The sequence below is a fragment of the Dipteris shenzhenensis genome, chromosome 21 (assembly GCF_047967505.1).
Source record: "Dipteris shenzhenensis isolate YYH24624 ecotype China chromosome 21, Dip_SZ_1.0, whole genome shotgun sequence".
In the NCBI taxonomy this organism is placed as follows: Eukaryota; Viridiplantae; Streptophyta; class Polypodiopsida; order Gleicheniales; family Dipteridaceae; genus Dipteris; species Dipteris shenzhenensis.
Genome location: NC_141616.1, coordinates 26,683,891 through 26,705,283, shown reverse-complemented (window position 1 = coordinate 26,705,283; position 21,393 = coordinate 26,683,891). Strand labels below are relative to the sequence as shown.

General features: G+C 42.8%; 1 protein-coding gene across 5 annotated transcripts; it reads right to left on the bottom strand.

The window, feature by feature from the left end:
- Nucleotides 1-8,621: 8,621 nt before the first annotated feature.
- On the bottom strand, nt 8,622-20,925 carry LOC147888694 (phosphoethanolamine N-methyltransferase-like). 5 transcript variants are annotated; one of them, XM_087392201.1, is made up of 12 exons: nt 20,763-20,925; nt 20,030-20,142; nt 19,511-19,648; nt 19,237-19,377; nt 13,231-13,374; nt 12,995-13,105; nt 12,695-12,842; nt 12,249-12,529; nt 10,009-10,170; nt 9,868-9,921; nt 9,593-9,667; nt 8,738-9,242 (listed from the first exon to the last, which is right to left on the bottom strand). In XM_087392201.1, exons 1-12 carry the CDS (start codon nt 20,773-20,775, stop codon nt 9,129-9,131), a joined length of 1,494 nt encoding a protein of 497 aa, XP_087248327.1. In that variant the 5' UTR covers nt 20,776-20,925; the 3' UTR covers nt 8,738-9,128. The 5 variants fall into 5 exon arrangements, with proteins under 5 accessions (XP_087248330.1, XP_087248329.1, XP_087248327.1 ...); XM_087392202.1 differs by having other exon boundaries at nt 9,093-9,242; nt 9,567-9,667; XM_087392204.1 differs by lacking the exons at nt 8,738-9,242; nt 9,593-9,667 and adding an exon at nt 8,622-8,725.
- Nucleotides 20,926-21,393: the final 468 nt, after the last annotated feature.

Sequence of the window (21,393 nt, the reverse complement as noted above, 5' to 3'; positions counted from 1 at the left end):
ATACATGCTAAAAGTAAGTGTGTAAATTTTAATATTTTCTTATTTTTAAAATTAATTTAATTCTTTTATTGACTACTTTTTTAATTTGAAAGATTATTAGTATATAATCTACATAATTTTAAATGTTATTAATGTATAATATTAATTATTTATATATTTATTTAAATTTATATAATAATTAACTTATATTTATATTAGTTTTTAAGTTAATAATGTATAGAAGAGCAATATATTCACTAATTCTTCATTGTTTTAAGAGTAAGTATTATATAAAGCACATATGCTAGAAGACCTCCCTTTCAACTTTTTTTTTAAATTAATGTATTTATATATTTATTTATATAATAATTATATAATATTTATATTAATTTATAGATTAATAATATATATTTTTAGCAAAATTATATTTTAACATTAGTTAATAAAAATTTATTATATTATGGAGTAAAAATATTATAAATGGATTTCTTATATTAATAAAGTGTAGTGAGAAGAGTTTTTTGAAAAGATTTATGATTAAATTTCGACTGCTACCATGATGTCATTCCCTACTGGCTGTAGAGAGGTATACCAATCCTTCCGACTGGTCATGTGGCGTGATGCACCACTGTTAATGATCCAAGGTTCATCCGCAGGTACATGAACTGCCTCCGTGCAAATCTCCTCAATTGCTACGAACAGCTCTATTGGTACTGCCTGCGCGCTATTGCTGGACTCTTTCTTTACTCCGTTCTTCTCATCTACAATCTTCTTTCGGCACTCATTTTGCTTGTGCCCTGCCTTGCTGCAATAGAAGCACTTGATCTTCTTCTTTCTCTTTTTATCATCAGAAGAAGATGGGTTACCAGCGTCCTTACCCTTACCCTTCTTTGATCCGGTCCAGAAAGTCGAATCTTCTCCAGTGCTCGTCTTTTGACGCATCTCCTCCTCCAGAAGCATCGCGCTGAAATCCTCAAAGTTGAGGGGCGGATTTCTATTCTGTGTATTCAGCGCCATAACAAGACCGTCGTACTTTGGTGGGAGAATCCGTATGCACCTTCATGCTAAATTCTCACTGGTGATGGTGATGCCAATCGCAATCATCTGATCGCGCAGATTCTTCACCCTGGTGATGAACTTCTCTGCCGCTTCAGACTCAGACAACTTCTCGTTCGCGAGTTGAGTCTCCAAATTCTGAATCCGCGTCTAATTCATGGTTTCGTACTGATTTTTCAAGACCGTCCATGCCTCCTCCACTGTGGTGACATGTTGAATTAATGCCATGACGGAATCACTAACACTGCAGACAATAGAACACAGCGCATCTGCATTTCTTCTTGTCCACGCGAGAATCTCATCCGCAGTTGGTACTATCTATTGTCCTGCATTGGCTAGCTCCGGTCTCGCAACCGGCCTCACGTCCACCCCAGTAGCAGTGTCCCAAAGCTCATATGCACTTAGGATGGTCTTCATCTTGAACTTCCAAAGAGGATAGTTAGAGCCCTCCAACTTTCCACTTTCGCCGAACGGTGGGATTCGCAGTCTTGCGGGCTGGGCCATCTCTCACAATCTACTCGCAAACAGAAACACACTACCAAATCTTCTTGCTAGAGTCCAGGCTCTGATACCATGTAAGAAAATAATACAACGTCTGTGCTTAACAGATAACAAGATCTCATACACAAGAGAGAAAACAAGATAGTATGGAGTATCAAAAAATTTGATTACTATAGAACTAGTACAATAGATGGTGCTGCCTCCCAACCGTGCGCTCTTGTGAAAGAAGCTTCGATGGCATGCTAGAAATAGTAGAAGATGGAGGCTGGATGCCAAGGAATCAGGGTTGCTGTAGCCAGTGATAAAATGGGCTTCACGGGCTTGCTCTTATATAGCCACCAGTCGTAGTCGGTTAGGCTCAATTGGGTGGCCGACCTAGTCTGCCCAAAACGGTCGACTAGGGGTCGGTCTCGAAATAGGCCACCGACCATACGATAGAACCGGTCCGCAAAACAGAGCAACTCACCTATGGTGTCCGTTTGGCCCACAGCCATCCGGGATCATCTGAGGCTCCAAACGGGCCCCGCAACCCGAGAGTGGGCTGCCTCGGGAAATCCTCCGTCTACCCTCAGTGCGGTCAGTCAAAGGATGCCTTCCCGCACTTGCATGTAGCCTAGTTGGTGGTGTGCCAACTCTATCTGAAGCCGTCCAGTCATCAAGCCACACAGGACCTACCGGATAACCGAGCTACTCAAATGCCTTCTCCTCATATGGGGGGCTTACAAGTAGAGTTAGCTGGTTCCCATGTAGTTACACGAGAGTGGAGCATTGATATCTAACAATATGAACATCTACCAATATTTGTTTGAAAATGAAGAGATTAGCTTTTAATCAATTCATTAGTATGTACATGTTCACAGTGCTCTGGAAGAACAAAAGTATCACTTTCATCGATCCAGGGTCTGATGGATTCAATGGCAAAGAAACCTCCTAGCTGTAGCATGGGGACCATTGTAGATAGTTCTAAACCATTTGACACCAAGAATGAAATACTAAATTGTCTAAAATCAACTTCATAGATGTCATGTATGGTCCCACAATAATCTAACTACGAGGAGAGAATATTGGTATCAGAAGCACTTGCTTGACATCTTGTACAAAGTTAGCCGTGACTTCACAATCATATGTGACTCTCCTTGAATTGATGCATTCCACACGAAAATGTTGTCCATGTGACCATAATGCACTGTACTTTTTGTATTATGAAAGAACATGATTAAAACAATGAGGATGCATTTTGTAGCAATTGTGATCATAAATACCCAAATTAAGTAGAAAGATAAAAAAACCTACATGTGGCATACATCTGACTACAAGCTCTTGCTCTCGATCGGGTTACGTCCTCTCCATCATCTTCAGCTTCACAAAGAGTTTCTTGTAGGCAATCATGGGACATGTATCTAGGGAGAAGAGAAAGTTCTAATGGATATGGCACCCTTCACCTGTGCATGACTCTAAATATCATCCTCTCATTAATTCTTTTTAATACCTGACAATGCCACTGATCATGTAGATAGGTTTTCTAACATCTTCCAATAAGTATGCTCTCACTGTAATTAGGAGAATAAACTACCCAAGCAACAAAGGAGTTCTAACAATGTATTACAATCATATAAGTTACACGAAAGCATCACAATCTTAGTTCTACTAAGCATTCAAGCTAACATGTAGAATACTTGTAAGACCTTTTGCCAATCATGGGATTTGAGGCCACTAAGCTTATTGTCCTTTGTAAATGCTCCCCTAAGGCAACGCATGTGCCCTGTGGGTGTCCGAAAAGATGCAATGTTCCGCCTTCACCCTTGCCTCCTCTACCTTGGAAAGGATCCATGGTGCCTTTAAGAGAACAATTCTAGGAGGACGCCTTTGGGTTCTTGAACCACCCTCGAGTTGTAGAACCATGCTTTGGGGTTCTATGCACATGCTCTTGGGGCCACAAGTGAGGCATCCTACCCATCTCGTGCCGAGAATTCCCCTTGTGTCTTTGTCACCAACCAAGTGTGCCCAAATAGAATCCCCCACATTCTTGAAGATATGAATGGGATTCAAGAGATTATTGATTTGTAACTCATCCCAATATGGAAGCTCGTGAAAGATCAACAATCGTTCCATTCCAGAAGGAGGCTCCTCACTATTAGCTCTCCAATCCTAAATCCAATCACTTGCCTTTCTACGGACTGGTGGTGGGTCAAGTTGACCTTCACATGCATGATGATCAAGTGGAAGGTATTGAACATGACCTTCACAAACCATCTTCCTCATATGTTTGGAGTGTCGTGCATTAAACTAGGGCCACAAACACGACAAGCATGGTACCCTTGTGTTTTGAGTCCTACATATATGCATGCACAAATAGGTCATTAGACATGCATAGATCACACCACAATAAAGCATAAAGGTATCAATAGGCATGCACAAGCACGTACCTGCCCACTCCCCATATCCTAGATAGTCATGCATGATCCACATCAAAATTCCCCTGATGAAAATATATGCATCCCACCTCGAGTCTCTAGAAATATCAAAGACACATATGCCCCTCCATAGAGTCTATAGCTCCTCAATCCAAGGTGCCATGTACACGTCCATATTTTTGGCTCTATACTTCCCCGACACAAGTAGGGAAAGTATGAGGTGTCCCTTCTTTATTGTTAGCCATGGTGGGATATTGTAGTTCACCAAGACTATGAGCCATGTCGAGCGTAACGCCAAAGGGTTCATGCCATCCATTGTGAGCCCGAGATGTAAATTGCATGGCTCCCTCGCAAAGTCCGGCCACATGCTGTGTATGTGCTTCCAGGCAGCACAATTTGCAGGGATCCTCAAAGTGTCATCATGTGTAGCATGCCACATCATTAGTTCCGCAATGGACTTGCATCTGAACATGTGTTGTATTCTAGGGATGATGGGAAAATGTCTTGAGACCTTCACTGGATTGTCTCCCCTAGCAAGTCCTATATGTAGTGTTGTGCTCCACACTCTAGTCAATTAACCAAATCACCATACTCATGATGAAACAAAATACAATGGCAAGTGTGGATGGTTTCATAATCCATCCCAACCATCATCAACATCTTCTTTGCTTCGTCTCTGGAATTGGGCATGGTATTTTGGGCAAACAACATCTTCTAGAGCAACGTATTGCAGTTTTCATATCCAAGAAACCTTAAGAATGAGATACCAATTAAAACAATTAGGAACGAGATACTAAGAACAAGGATCCAAACATGATTTTCACTAACCTCATTAAGGCTGAGACATGTGTTTGAACAGCCATACTTTGCCTGCAAATTCAAGATCAAGAGGCAAGCTCGTTGTTTTGTCATCCTCGCATCATCATACAAGCGTGTTGATGCCAAATCTTGCATTACAGTCTCATGCTCAAACATCTCACCCCCATCTCCCATGGTGCCTCCAAAATTAGAATCCATCATGTCTGCCATACTGTGGTCCTCCTCTACAGGATCATCTTGATAATCATCTCGCTTGAATTGTGGTGGTGGTGGTGCATGTGCTCCCTCGTTGCTCTCCTCATCCTGTATAATGATGGAAGGTTAATGTGTGCAATACGCAGGCAATACAAATATCCATGAATCACTCAAATATCATTGGTTTACCAATGATGCACTAGCATGATGATCAATCTCCTCTTCTGGTGGCACCTCTCCATACATCTGCATGTGGCGCATGACAATACGGCGCTGATGACGAACCCCTCGCCTGCAATGCATGCAAGGACAAGGCAATCTCTCATGAAGCCACTCCACACTCCTGAGAGGTGGCCTCCCATCCGATGAGCTCTCACTACTCATCCTCTCCACCTGAACTCATCCAAAACCATCCCCCCCAATCAAGTCAAACACCCAAATCCCCCAAATCCCTTAAACCCGTCCAAATTCCCTAAAACCCCCCAAACCCTATACCCTAAAGCCCCTTAAACCTTGACACACACTAAACCCTCCCAGACCCCTTAAAACCTTCCAAATTCCCTAAACCCCCCCCAACCCTAAACCCTAAATCCCCTTGAGCCCCGAACACCCCCCCCAAACCCCCCTTAAATCTCGACTAAATCCCTTCAAATACCCTTAAACCCCTAAAATCCCTTCAAATACCCTTAAACCCCCAAAATCTCCTAACCCCCCCCCCCCCCCAAACCCAAAACCCTAAATCCCCAGAGCCCCAAACCCCTCTCATCGGTATGGGCATCAGTATGGGCATCGGTATATACCAACACCCATACCAACACCATCAGTATATATACCAATGCCCATATTGACACTAGTACGAACGCCTCTGCTATATATACCGACGCCAATACCAATTGCATCGAGGGGGACAAAAACCACGCTTTTCCTCCCGCGATACCATGTCTCCTCCCTCCCCCTCCCCCCTCTCCATCCTCTCCTACATTCTCCCTCTCCACCTACAAGATTTGTTGCGACTCCCTCTCCACGTCAAGATAAGAATTTCTCTCATCTACTTCTATTTCAAGTTTTTTTGGTTTCTTTGTCTTTCTTTCTCCCTCTCCTCTAAGGGAAGGGGAGAGGTGAAGAAGGGAAGGAGTGGGGAGGGGGTCTCCCTAATGCATGCTCTGGCGGCCGTGCGGCTGCCAAGCCCCTACTGCATGCTCTAGGAAGGGGAGGGGAGGGGTAAGGAAGGGGAGGGGGCTCACTAATACATGCTCTGGCAGCCGCGGCCACCCAATTTGTATTTTGGATTGGAAGGTGGATGGGTGCAGGGAAGACAGAGGGGAGGGAGAAGAGAGAGGGATAGGGGAGGGTAAGAGAAGAGAGAGAGAGGGGAGAGGAAGAAGAGGGAGAGGGGAGGGAAAAGAGAGAGAGAGAGGGGAGCGGAAGGGAAAGAGCGAGAAGAGAGGGAGAGGGGAGAGAAAGAAGAGGAAAGAGACGGACAAGAGGGGACAGGAGAGGAGAAGATAGAGGGAGAGGAGAGGAGAGAAGGAGACGAAGATGTAGAGGCAATGAGGTTCTTCATTCAGTGCTAATGATGCTCTTGATCATGACGAAGATGTAGGAGTTGACACAAAAGAGGATAGTAAGAGAACCCGCATGGTGTTCTTGTCTGTGTAACAATACCATATAACTGAACAAAGTGTTGAACTCTTCAATTCTTTTGACTACAGGGGCGATCATATGTACTTTCTATTGTAAATGCTCTTTTAAAAGTACGAAAAAAGAGCGTAATTTTTTTCATTCAAAAATGAATGTTCCTTCTTTGTGAGCATTGTTGCCTGGCAATATTGTTTGTTTATATGCCCTAAATCCTTAACCCTAAATACTAAACCCTAAACCCTAACCCTAAAATACAATCAAAATTCCAGCAGGCCGCAACTTGGACGAAAACTTCACAAAATGCAACAGCCCAAAAGCATAAACTCAATTGAATCTTTGCCAAATGTGCCTACGAAACACCTGCAAAAATTTTTCAAGGTCAGAAGCTACAAAATCTATTTTACCCTCACTTTTATGCAACATCGAAAAACCCCTTCTCTTAATCACCAAAAGCTTGTTACAATTAGAGAAGAAAACAGAGCCTTGTATAGCAAAAACCAACAAAGTGCAATGTAGCACCTCCTATTTATAATTGGGAGCACACAAATTTGCAATCGACATAAACATCTCTCACCTATATTGAGCCCAAATACAATCACGTTTTTCAAGGTCAACATTAGAAGCTACAAACTCTTTTTACTCACTTTTATGCAACATCAAAAAACCCCTACAATTTAGTAACGAGGTAACTAGCTGGAAACAATCGAGGATGCTAAAACTAAGCAGAGTCAAGCACAAGTGAACTTGTGTTACAAGTGGTCACAGGGAAGTTTGAATATAGCTCAAGGAATCAAAATCCATGGCAACGAAGAATAGCCTGAGAGAACCATGTGTTGCTAAGCTTCCTCAAGCACCTTTTTCGCCTAATCCAATGTTCATAACAAGAAGCTTCTCCAATTTTTCTAGTGAGGGCTCATTATGTGAAAGGTAGTTTTTTTTCACCCTTATCCTCCATTCGTCTATTGGCCATACCACCTTTTTGACATGTGCTGACTAACTATTTTACCTCTCTCCACTTCTCTCTCCCACCACATCTCCATCCCTCATTCAACCACTCAATCTTCTTATCCTTGGTATTTGAGCCTACCAAGCCTTAAGGAACCAATTGCATACATCCTTGAGCCCAACACATAACTCACATTTGAGCATGTGCAAGTTGAGACAAACAATCATCTTTGGTATGTAAAACTCTACCTCTAGTACTCTTGAGGAAGTATTGAACCATTAAGAACATCTTAACTTTTGAGCACAATTACTTGGTTTTCAAACACCCTTGTTTGACAACGTCATCCATTGGAATGGATTGTCTAATTGAAGGTGATGTCCATCCATGCAACGGTGAGTTCAGAGAACGCATTTTGATCTTGCAATTCAACAAAAATAAATGTGGAATTTGGCAATCGTGGCGTGCAACCATGTATGGATGTAGCAAGAGAAATAACACATATTGCTAAGCAATCACCCACTCACCCCAACAATTTTGTTCGTGCATTGATTCTCATTTTGCATGTAATACTTTTCATTTAAACTACAAGGTACACTTCTCACATGAGAAATGTTGATTTGATCCAAGATGTCCATTGACAACCTGTGTGTGTGCTCACACATGCGCACATTTATGTGCATGCATGCGTGTCTGTCTACACACGGGCATGCATGTGTATATACCTTATGTGTGTACATGTGTGCATGTACATGTGCATATACATGCAAATGTGTGTATTGTTGTGTGCGTGCATGTGCGCGTGTGTAAGGCATGCATCATGTCAACTAGTTGTATGTTTGCATTTCTTAAGACACAAGAGTCTTCATTCACACACAACTACTACCTTAAAGACACAAGAGTCTTTACTCACATCACTACATTATTTGGAAAAAGTTGTGCGCGTGTGTGCATGTGTGTGTGTGTGTGTGTGTGTGTACATGGGTAAAACCAAGGTTATGATCTTCTACACTAATAATGTTCACGCTCAACACTAGTGTTTCACAAATGAGTGAATTTTCACATGCCCCAAATTTACCATGAAGCCGTATGAAATGCATAACTAGAGGGAATGCACTTTCAACATGTTAACATCAGATCACTCCTCTTCAACTTGATCACAGCCCTAAATATGCAGCTGCTTTTTGGACAATGGCAAAGCACAAATGGTGCATTAGCTACACATGCAATTAGTGTGTGCTTCAACCTCTTCAAGTTGCCATAAAAAATACTATTTCTACACGAATTGAAACCTGATCCAGTCCTTTTACAACAAGGCATATGTGAGTAAAACAAGGCATCCATCCGCAACCACGAGGTGTGCCGCACAGGTAAACAAGAAAACTGGTCCTCCAGCATATCTGCATCATTGTATTTTTATCATTCGATTAAGATTGCTAACTTTATAGAGAAAGCACCCTTAGATGAATATTCACTTGGATATAACTTCTTTCATTTATTCCTGTAGCAACTAGCTTCATTGCTACAACAAAGCTTTACTGAATTCTCAAAAAGCCTGCTTCAACTGCTATTTTCTGTATTCAGGTACTGTATGAGGCACATTTTGTGGCATAAAAGAATCCCCATTTTTGCTCCCCTTTTTCACATCTGTTGAGCTTTGCTTTCCACCCTGTCACGATGGCCGTGTAATCCTCCTAATAGTCAAAATGTACTTCTTTAGTGAGAATTACAATGCTCAGCTCTTTATACCAGTAGAGAACTTCACAACCGTTTCAAGACTACATACCACAGAACTGGGTTGGGGGGAGGAAGAGGGGGAGGGGACTTTTTAAGGAAGGCAAACACAAGATAAATCAGGGTAGCAAAAATTGCAATATTTGAAGTAAAGCCACACTCTTAGCATCAAGGACCAGGACCTTCGAGAAAGATGAGGACAACCTATTGTGATTCTAGCCAGCCAGAATGTCAGCCTTGCTTTGACTGTTACTAATAACTATTAGGTTGGCAGACAAAAGTACCTTACATTTGCATAGCAATGTCTCACCTCTGAAAAATCCGATACAAATGACTGTTTAATATTCTCAAAACGTGCAAGCTCCTGCTGCAATATTTTCACAAACTGCAATTTCCAGAACTTTGGTTACAAACAACTAAATTCTCCAACAGCCAAGCCAACACCCCCCCCCCAATTTCCAGAACTTTGGTTACAAACAACTAAATTCTCCAACAGCCAGGCCAACACCCCCCCCCACCCCCCCCAAAAAAAACAAAACAAAAAAATACAACAAAGGAAAAATACAACTGGTGACATGGCATCACCTGGATTGTTCGATCCTCTGCTATCACTTCATCAAAACCAGCATCTTTGATCATCTAGAGAAAAATGAAGTCAATAAAAACAGTAAGACACAGAGAACTTTGTGGAAACCAATCAGCATGATTGAGAAAAGGTATAAATACCTGGCCATACTGCCCCACATCATGTAGATCATATCCTCGATCGTTGATGTAATTTGCAAAGTCCTCAGATGGGAGACCTGAGGACTTGCAGTAGTCAGTGATAAGAAGCTTGCCGTTGGGTTTCAGCCATTTATGCATCTTTTTGAAAAGGGATGGCTTGTCCTGTGACAATACAGCAGACATTGATTATTGGCAAATCGTTAACAAAGTGGTCATCAGATGTTGCCAGAGTAGCAAATGACTTTAACCTGTTTTGAAAATCCTAGGTTATCAAGAAAATGGTGATTAGAAATTTCCCGTAGCCCTGCAGCACAGATAAGAGTTCCGAACCACTAGGGTGTGAACTCGCCTATACATCATACCTGCAAGAGATCGAGTCAAAGGAGCACTTTGCTTTCAGATGCCCTATTTATTATGCCATCCGAGGCCGGTACCACTGCCTATTCCGCGACGGATTCGGCCCCCTCACACACATGCTGCAGTTCCCGGACCAACGGTGCCTAGCGGCTTTCTTACATGAGATGACCCGCCACCGAGATGCATCTCTCCGGGCACGACAGCATGCGTAGCCCACACAGCGTGAGGACACTCAGCGACCCATCACTGATTTCTTCCAGTCACAAGATACCTCTCCTCAGTCTAGCCGACGACGCGGACGTGAGCGAGAGCCAGAGCCACGATAGCTACGCCAACGGACAGACTCACACATCCAGGTCCATGACATCCCTTCTATGCTCTCAGCACGCCCTACCGAGGTCACCGTCGCTCTCGTTCTTCAACATAGGGCCTCCCGCCGCCCCCGACGACCGAGCTCGACTAGGCAACGTGACGTCAGAGGCCAATCATCCATCGCAGGGTTTTTTCGACCTCCCATTTGACGGGCCCTCTATGATTGGCGTCTGACGATGTAAGAAAGCACTGTTTCACTCTAGTCTCTCCCGATTTAAACCATAGGCAAGTTGAAGCCTGACAATTTTACCAAACAAGTGGCAGAAACTGACCTAGAATATGGAAATGCCAAATACAGACACCCGACACTTAAACAGACAAAGTATAGCGTCCTAAAGTACAAACTGAAAATTTAATAGCGCATGCGCCTGGGCTGTTAGTCAAAACATCGCCTGAAGGATGAAAGCAATACCTAAAGAAGAAAACGACCCCCTTATCTTCAGATCAAGCTAAATCATACGAGATAATCATTCTTAGTATTAAATCTCTAGTCTCAAGAAGCTAAGGAGTTTCAGAGAATCTTTGGAGTTCTGTTTCGCAGCAGGTACGATAAGCTGACGGCACAAATCCATAGAATTCTGGTCAGTGACAGGATGGGACATTGAGCTTGGACTAGGATGGATAGAGAAGAAGGGAACCACAGCCGAATATTTGGGATGCCAGGAAGCGTAGACATAACTCTCACCCAGCTACCCAGCATTTGCTCTAGTAACGGAAGAATCAGAAAGGAATCTGCTCTATTGGAGCTCCACCAACTACATCTAGCCTCTAGAACCCTGGTGGTAAACCAAGATTTATTAGCATCCGCATGGTAGATCGATGATTGCATCTTGTTGGTGCTTCTCTTGTCCATGTATTGGTTAGCTCAAGAGAATGATCTCGAAATTGACTCTGGTGGCATAGTTCATACAGGGGCAAGCGTAGCTTGGAACACCATCATCTTAACTATGCACAAGGGCGGCCCCAACACTAATGCTTTTAACATTCAGTGTAGAGCCTTTCATACGTACATTGGTGATTAGAGGATGACTGTCTACCAATAAGCCGTGGAATCAGATTCAGGATTGCATTCCTCTAGAGGTACTGAAGACAAGATGGAGTAACAGCTATTATGTTCACGCCTCACTCTCCATCAGACATCTACAGATTCGGCTTGGGACCTTATAGCCAATCTCAAATACAGAGATCAAACGTACAGAGGCTCTATCTGGTTATTGAAGAGATTTCATACACAAATGTCCTTTTTGGCCTATGAAGGCATCTTATGCAAGCCTTGTGCCTTTGGTGAAATAAACGCGTTCACTAAGGCCATAAAGGAGCACTTTTCTAGAAACCCGAGACCAATACTTACTTTAAGCTGCTGACAATCATCGTCAGATGTTTAAATACATTTTTCTCCTCGCAGCTCCTATCAAACTGAAGCTTGAGTTTCTTTACTAGTGAACAGTCCGTAAGAATAAAACAAAAACTGCAAGCATAATTATTTATTATGGGGATAGAAAGATACTTACATTGATATGCAAAAGAGTATCCCGGCTGTACATGACATCAAAATAGTTTGCAGGAAATTCTTTCTTCGTGCAATCTGCTATTTCAAACTGCACAGTGCATTGGCGTCCAATCGCTCGCTCCAAAGCTAAAGATATCATGTTCACAGATAAATCAATTGCTACAACTTCCACATCATAATTTTCTGCCATGAAGAAGTCGCCTCCACCGATGCCACATCCAACATCCAACACTTTTTGACCAGTTTGTAGCTGCAAGTTCTTGACAAAATCTTCTGTGGTTTCTGTAGCACAGAAAAGTCGCAATCTTTTTAGTCATTCCCATTGGACCTATAAACATGATTTTACATGTAAAACAGCACAAAATTATCAAACTACAGGAGTGATAAGCCTTCATCTAGAAGCTGACATAAAGAAATACACAATGCACATAGAAGAATCTTGCTAACCTTTTCCACCAGTGCTCACAAAGCCTTCCCCAAAAATCCACTCATACCGCAATATTCCGTTCAAACTGTATTGTGATGTGTCCAAAAACCTCTGAAAATTTCTTTCCTCTGGACCTAAAGACTTCACTTTTTGCCAGAGCCAGCAGATCTGGCAAACAACATATTCTCTCAGATCTGGAATAGCTTTTTGTCGTATATCACAAGCCCGGAAAAATGCAAATACTGAACATATTGCAAGCATTTAGAGGCACTTTGTGCTACCTTGAAGTTACAGGTGAAGACATGATCGAAATTCAGTACCTGATTCTGATTGCGTTTCTTCAGAACATAAGCATTCACACATTTACAACTAATAAGTTGCAATTCTGAGTAGCTACCATCCTCTTCTTGTACAAGGCATTCTTGAAAGACCTGTGCAAAAAGATTATTTTGACAAACACCACATACCATCTCATCTTCAGTAACAGCTGGGCGTACAACATCAGAAGATTCAAACTCCGCGGTGCATTCAGTTAATAGTCAAATGTTGATAAAACCTTCAAATAGAAGCTCGGTTGTCGATAATGAGTGGGATTATTTTTTCGCTTGTGATCTCCAGATTGATGGAAGCACGATTCACGAAAGAATATAAATCCACCCCTCCTTACCCATGTGACCATTCTCTGTGCCAAGTCCTCAACCTTCACAACAGTATAAACTAAGCTTCAAACAATTATTGAACAACAGTAATATGCAAACCAATATAGTTAACTAGGCCCCTTGCTATGTTACAGACAACTTGTTCAAGGAAATCTAAAACATAACTAGGTAGGCACTCCCTAATTTAACAAAAGGATTACACCATTCCAAAAAACAAATCAAATTACTTGCAAACAAAGAAATTAGTAGATGCTAGAAAAGAACAAAAAGCCATGTCATAGTTTGACACATTCAAGTTACACACTGACCAGTCAGCTAAATTGGCACATCATCACAATCAAAGCATTGAGAAAAAGAAGAACATGCATCTAATCCACTTGTTGACCATTTTGGGGGAAGACATGGCAAACCAAGCAACTTATAGGTCTGGAAAGAAGAATCATAAAAATAGGTAATAACATACAATGGAAGCAAAAGAGGACAGTTCACAGTTCGCATGTATATCACCCTAACTGATATTGACACAAATGCATGAACATATAGCACTTGCTAAAGTTCAAAAATACCATCATTAGTCCATCACACTGCCAATAGGACATCATCACGCTATCAGAGAAATGAAGACAAATGCAATGCATACTTGATCCCATTCATTTGGAAAAGTGCAAGCCAGCACACTGGTGGAAACAGCTTATCCAAAAAAGTAAGCAGTAAAGAAAGCCTATGCAGGAGGGGCCATTTCAATCTTTAAGTGAAGATTCAAACTCCTTAATATGTTCCGTTCGTTTAGCCCACTCAATTCCTTTTCCCCTCCCCTCCATTAGAAATCGACCAACAGAGGGTACGCACAGCGGCAGACTGATAGAATAGCCCAGGAGCTCACACAGTGTGTGTGGGGAGTGGAATCACAATATTTGCACAAGTCACCTTCTTTTTAGTAGGTGGAGGATGCAGAGATGCAAAAAGGCTCTTCTTAGAAGTGATGTGCTTTGAAGCACCACTATCAAAATACCAAGTATTCAGTGTTTGTTTGACACTGAGAGAGCATGCATCCTTTGAAGGATCATAAGTGCAAGTCAAAAAAGCATAAGGATCATCCTCAATAGTTGTAGTATCTGAACTACCCACTGAAAAATCTGAAATGCAAGACAAAAAGGCATAGTGCTCTTCCACAAAGTTGGCTGTAACATCTCCTCCATCATGTGCATAAGGAGCTGATGCATCTAACACAGCCATACCTACCTGAATCCCTTTTCTTTTCTTTAGCTATGCGCTTCTTGCATTCACCAATATAATGACCTGGCTTCTTACAATAGTGACAAATGCCCTTCTTTTTAGACTTATCTGCATCACCCTCAGCCTTATAAGAGGGCTATCCTGAATCAGCTTTATGCTGATGTGCGGGCTGATTGGCATGTTGCTTTGGCTGCCCTTTTTCCTTGGGCTTAAACTTAGAAAGCATGGCATGCTCGCCAGCCTGTATTACCATATTTCTGCGTGTCTGCTCTTCCTACAACAAAATTCCTACCAACTCGTGAAAAGAGAGAGGATTGCTGTCCCCCCTTAATGACAAATTCAGCAAGGTGTGGAAACCAAGATAGGACTCAGGAAGAGAATTCAGAGTGGTGGTAATCATCTCTAAATCCGGAATAACTTCATCAATATTCAACAATTACTCCCTCAAATCCTGAAGCTTTGTGAGGTGAGTATGTTAGGAAATGGAGTCAATTTGAGTGACTTTCAGTGTATTCTAGTATGAGTTCTAGTCTAGTGTGTCCTATGGATGCCATGTGTCACATTGGGAGTTATCCCATATGCATAGGTGTTCATATGTGTGTGTGTGCTCTTATATAAGAGCTGTACTTGTCTAGTGTCAAATCAATCAAGTATCAAGAACAAGCTCTTTGGTCTACATGTGAGTACTCTTATTTTTGTTCATTGCTCGTCATTTCATTTCCATTTCATTATGTCTGCATTTGAGTATCACTTCCTCTCTCCGTAGACTACCCTCTCTCTCTCCCTCTCTCCGCCATGTTCCTTCATGTGGTATCAGAGCCACCTCTCCTACCTTTCATCTTCCCTTCACCTAGCTCAACCTAGAGGATAAGGGAGGCCCGCAAATGAAAGCTACCCTCTCGCTCCAAGGTAGAGCTGCCCTCCCCTTTCCTTAGCCTCTCCATTGAAGTCCGATGCTGCTCCAGCCCGCCATCACTTTGATCTTGTACTCGAACCGTCTCTTCAGCGATTGCCAGACCTTCCCTTTGCTGGTCCAGCCTTCTGGACAGCTTTTGGATGAGTTTCATCGCGAGAATCGCTTGCTGAAACAAGAAAACAACTTTTCGATTGGGTGGTTTTGATCAACTCCAAATTTTCTTGCATATCTGCGGTCACTACAGCAGGGCGCCTCATCCTAGTGCAAAAGCCCCTTCAAAATCAGCTCCCATCCTCAAAACCACTGCTGGTTTTAGGGTTCCAGCCATCTTTTCAGACGTTTTCTGCTTCAAAACTGGTCGCCCTACTGAGGAGAAGCTTATCCAATACTCACAGCAAGTTTCCAAGTTCATTTTGTGCTGAAATCTCTGAAAAACTGTCAAAACTGTGATTTTTCACCTAAAAATCGACTTTTGCAATTTTAGCCCAGATTTTCAGTATTTTTTGGAGATTTTGGCATATTTAGCCTCTGATGCACTAGGGCTTACAGTTCTGCATGTTTCTGAGAAAATATCAGAAACCCTAATTTCAAAAATTAGGGCTTTTCTGATTCTTTGATTCCTACAGTTGTATTACAGCATCCTCTATGTAAAACTCTTGAGGCTTGCCAAGAAATTTTGTAAAATCGTCACTATTTTGTAACATGTGTTCGGGGACATTGTAAAATCAAGTGAAGTTACTCGACATTTGTAACTCCTTCCGGCACATTGAGAGTCATGACGTGACCTCCCTTCGTAGCTGCTCCTATGGCCTTCATCGACACATCATTCGAGGGCATTCTCGCCTGGTTCTTCACCGACATACCTCTTTGCATCAAGATGTGCACACTCTTGTGCGGTAGATACTTCGGGCTCAGGGGTTCTCTGCCCTTGCTATGCATAAAATGAATGAAATCTTTTATATTTTTTATATGTTTGAGTTAAAGGTTCTCTGCCTTGAGTAGTCCCTCTAAAATGAATGTTTGGAGCGTCAATAAAGGTCCTCTACCTTGAATAGTCCTCCTAAAACGATGTATTTCTTTTATACTTTTGGTGTGTGGCTCCATGTTCCTCATTAGTCTTTGGAGCCATGTGGGGATGTACTGTGGAAGCCATGTGTTTTTGGCTTTGATAGGTCTATTTGTTAGTGCATTGGTCTCCTAGACCTCTGAGTTGATCATGCATCCATGCATGATGAGCCTCTAAGCCATGTTAGATGAGATTTCTATGTTATGCTCACTAGCCTCTGAGCCATGCTCACTTGCCTCTGAGATTGTATGGGAGCCATGTCTAGTTCTAGACCGGCATGCATAGTTTTGATGACCTTCATTGTCATGTTCTGTTCTTGGTTCCATTCCAGTAGTCCCTCACCTTTCCTCCATGGGGGGGTGTTAGGAAATGGAGTCAATTTGAGTGACTTTTAGTGTGTTCTAGTATGAGTTCTAGTCTAGTGTGTCCTATGGATGCCATGTGTCACATTGGGAGGTATCCCATATGCATAGGTGTTCATATGTGTGTGTGTGCTCTTATATAAGAGTTGTACTTGTCTAGTGTCAAATCAATCAAGTATCAAGTACAAGCTCTTAGGTCTACATGTGAGTACTCTCATTTTTGTTCATTGCTCGTCATTTCATTTCCATCCAACTTATCCTCCAGTGTGAGGACTCCAAACACCTCATTGGGGTTGTTCCGAGCCATTTTTGCCTTTATAGCATGCTGTGGAGAGATTCTGCTCTTCATTTGTCTCAGGTGATAAGAGATTGGAAGGAATTGGCCTTCTTAGAAGGCAAAAGGAGAAGTATTGGTGCTTCTTCAAATCTTGGCGCAGATTGCTAGAAGGTGATGGACAAAGAGTACTGAAGCCAGAAGAGTACCTGCTTGAGAACTCAGAGAGAGTTCATGGTCCAGGTTATCTGGAAATATTCGTTGGTTGCAGACCTTGCCAAAGGAAGGACAAGTTGAAACAGACCCTTAGAGCATGGTGCCTAGAAGACTCCAGGTTGTTCACTCATTATGAGGGGGACGACTGGAAGATCGTGACGGCTGGATTGCTCGAGTTCGAAGGCGGGAACGTGACTAAAGGAGGTGGTGCCAGGAGGTGCTACCAGAGATGGACCTGTGTATCAGGATGGTGTGCGGAAGCGGAACCGGACCTGGTGGAGCAGGAGCCACTGGATGAAAAGCCAGGAAAAGATTTTGACGCCGAAAGGTTCCAGAGGACTACAACCATGGAGTTACTGGAGCATCTTCATCGACGTGTTGGCATTGGGCCGAGATGTGTCGGTGAGAGGGGGTGTTGGAAAGGTCACCTCCCCATTCTTGTATTGTGTCCATAGTTTTGGACGGAAATATATATATTTTGGTGGTTTCTCTATCTGGTTGGTTCATTGTCTATTGATGAGTCTGCACATCTATTGAATGCACATAAGTAAAGAAGTTTGTGATTCCACACCCACACCGCACACTATGTGAGCTCCTGGGCATTACTATAAGTCTTCCGCGCTGTGTGTACCCTCTGTTGGGTATTTTCTAACACCCCCCTCCTTCCGAGTAGGCTCCTTTCTCTTCAACAACATATATATATATATATATATATATATATATATATATATAATGTATGTATGTGTGTGTGTGTATGTATATATATACAGGTACCTCATGTTGGTTGAGGGCCTAGGGTGACCCCTCGCTCTACAACCTCCCTACAAGCAAAGATCTTATCGACTCAATGCCGTTATTGGTTTAGAGGAACTTTTCTCTCCTCTAGCTAGTTGTGGAGACTTGGCAAAGTCCGTGCCCTCCACCTTTGTTGACATTGTTCTTCCAAATCGTAATTATAGAGCATCCAATTCCACAGGTTTGGATTGATCATTGCAGGTCCTTTCCCCATTGACTTTCCTCCCTTCCACAAGATCCACTTCACAAGGAGGAGGTGTTCCTACCACCAGTCGCTTAAGGTTTTCCAATATACTTCCTCCCGTCAATCAACTAGAAGATTCAAGGCCTTGCCAATGTTCCTCATCACCACTAAAGGCAGCTGCTTCATAATCAGCTTTATCCAAGTATCCAAGTATCACTAGGCGTCTCATTGACATTCTTTTTATTCAGGAACATAAGTTAGAATGGTAAAGACCAAGCAAAGACAGGTAAATTGCATTCTAGTCACACTTTTTAGTCTCCTTTCTTGGGCACTAGGGAAGAAACATACATTTTGATTTCAGATTTATTTCTCCCCTTTGTGGTTAGACATAGCATCACACCCTCTAGAGCAAAAGATTTCACTTCATATTGGTGCACATTATCAAACTTTATGCTCCCAATAATAGAAGGAACTGTGTCCTTTTGAGCAAGGAATTGGCCCCAATTGCAAATTCATGGATTATTAGAGGTGACTTCAACATGGTAGAGTTGCCTTTAAATAAAAAAGGGACAAAGAGCTACTTAGTCCAAATAGAAACATAAGCACAATAAGGAGTGCATTCCTTGCCACAAAGGACTAGAGCAGCACAAGAGGCATTGTCCTCACTTGCATCCACCATCAAGCACAACGCAAAACACAAGGTAACATGCAAGGACAAAAAAATGGGCACAAATCACAGCTTTGTTAAGCAACTCCAAAATTTTGAATATTCAAGTAAAAGGTTTATGAAAGTGCCTTAAGCAAACAGGGAAGTAGCAGTAGAATTTTGCACAAGAAAATGGTGTCCAACGCACCTCTTCATCTGACAAATACATCAAAAGCCAATTTGAAAAGATGCAATCCTTGGATGTTGGCGATATTTTCAAGCTCTCGCTAGAAGTCACATCCGCGCAAACAAATTCAATGTTTCCAAGATGCCCATTAATCTCTTCATTCTGCAAATGTGCAATTTGCAACCAATAATTCAGCATATGCATTAAGCAGGAATGCTAAAACTTTGGCTACTGTTACCTTCTTGATGAATAAAATGACAAGCTAAAACTTTGGCGCATTTGGCATTACTGTTACCTTCTTAATGACATGATCCATAAAATCACAAGCTAGTACATGACTAGCAAGCTTAGCAAGTTCCCCTGTGAATCGACCAATACCAGCTCCCAACTCCACAACAGACTTCCCCTGGATAGGAGGGAGGGAGGAAAGAATCTGGAAAAATATGAGCAATGTGAAGCATCTCATAGGGTCAGATCTTCACGCGGCATGATGCATATATACCTAAATTAGAAGATGTACAGTAATAGTGATAATGCAAATACATTGCACTTCAATATGCGGCAAATACATAACTAAGTACGTTGCAGATCCAATGGACAGCGATAATTAGTTCGGCCTCCTGGCCTGCCTTCTACCTCTGTTTGCGTAGGTTCAATAGCATTGTTAATTAGCTTTATTTCTCACCAACACAACAGTCTCGTTCTCAAATTAATCATCTACTTGCTTGTTTTTTACTGTTTCTGCTTGTCAAATATATATTTGTTCGATCTTCCGTTTCGATTGAATTATTCTTCCCTAGATAAAAAGTTATACCTCTGGCCTTTCTTCCTGATCAAGTATCGAGGCCTTGCTATCCAGCATCATGGCCTCCACGCTCAAAACAGCAGAATGTTCCTTCCAGTATTCCCTTTGAAGGCTTCGCTGTACTGTTGACAGAGACGGTCGCAGATCATAAGTAACAAACAGAGCTTCTTACCACAAACTTCACGTGACCACGAGATTCAACAAGACACGTTACCGGAATGGGAAAGAGGAGACGGAGGTAGCCCCGAAATATAAATATATAGTACCGTGAGTCGGCTCATCGACGACAATGTGTGACATATATTAGCGTCAGGATAGAGACCAACAGCCTTTTGTAGGAAGAAAATCAGAAGAGCCGGCCGCCCACCGAGCTAGACACAGAGAAAGGAGATAGAAACACACCCCCCCGCGTGCGCACGCACGCGCACGCACGCACACCAAAAAGAGTGCTCAAAGCATGAAGCGCGGCTACAATTGCGGCTACAATGACGCCTGGAGCTTTAGTTAGAACAAAGGAAGCTCGGCAAGAAATCGCACGGGGCTTTATCAGGCCTCGCAATGAGCAAGGAGGCTAACAGCATTTTGAGCTGAGCGTAAAGAAGAGGAGCGTGCTTCGCAAGCGTCACTGCTGCAGGCGCGCGATGGCAGGAAAGAGGAAACGAAGCGACGAGAATGCAGGAGGAGACAATGACACCCAAATGCAGGAAAGGAAGGAAGGGGAAAGGGCAAAGAGAGGACTTACTGGAGCGATCCATGGCGGGGGGGGGGGGGGGGGGGGGGATGAAGATACGCGCTATGGTCAAGATCCTTCAATGGCGATGCGGGAACGGGAGAAGCTACGGGAGCGACGGTTGTGGGGGGAGCCTTTCTGCTGCATGGGGGAGCTTAGGCCGCCATGGCCAGAGCTTCAGAAGCAAAGACTGCAAAGCAAAAGTGAAGAAGACGAAGACAATGATGAACATGACGTATATTTATAGTTAGCCCGCCTTTGCCCTTCGAAAGATTCAACGGGATACCCTACCCCACCGCAACCCCCCCCCAAACTTAACCTTTGCCTTAACCCCCCTTGAGTTCCCATCTCCCCCCCCCTTACGTGCCACAATTTCCCCACCCCCCTCCCATCCACTCCATGCACACTCTCCACACTTGTCGATTTTATTCCACGTGCTACATTCTCACCTCCCGCCTTTCGTGTACTCAAGTATGAGAGTTTTTTGGAAATTGGGGGACATGTGCTAGAGTGTGAGAGTTTCTGGAAACTTGGGGACATGGACTGCAGTATGAGAGTTTCTGGAAATTGAGGGACGTGTGTGTGATGAAGAGGGTGTGGGAGCACGAATTCCAACGCACTTCAGAAAATTTGGAACAGGTAA

Coding starts and splice junctions, on each gene's coding strand:
- LOC147888694 (XM_087392201.1), bottom strand. Junction 19,649..20,029: donor ATCAGGAAGAAAGGCCAGAG/GTATAACTTTTT, acceptor ATATTTTTCCAG/ATTCTTTCCTCCCTCCCTCC. Junction 13,375..19,236: donor TGTATTTGTCAGATGAAGAG/GTGCGTTGGACA, acceptor ACTGTTGTGAAG/GTTGAGGACTTGGCACAGAG.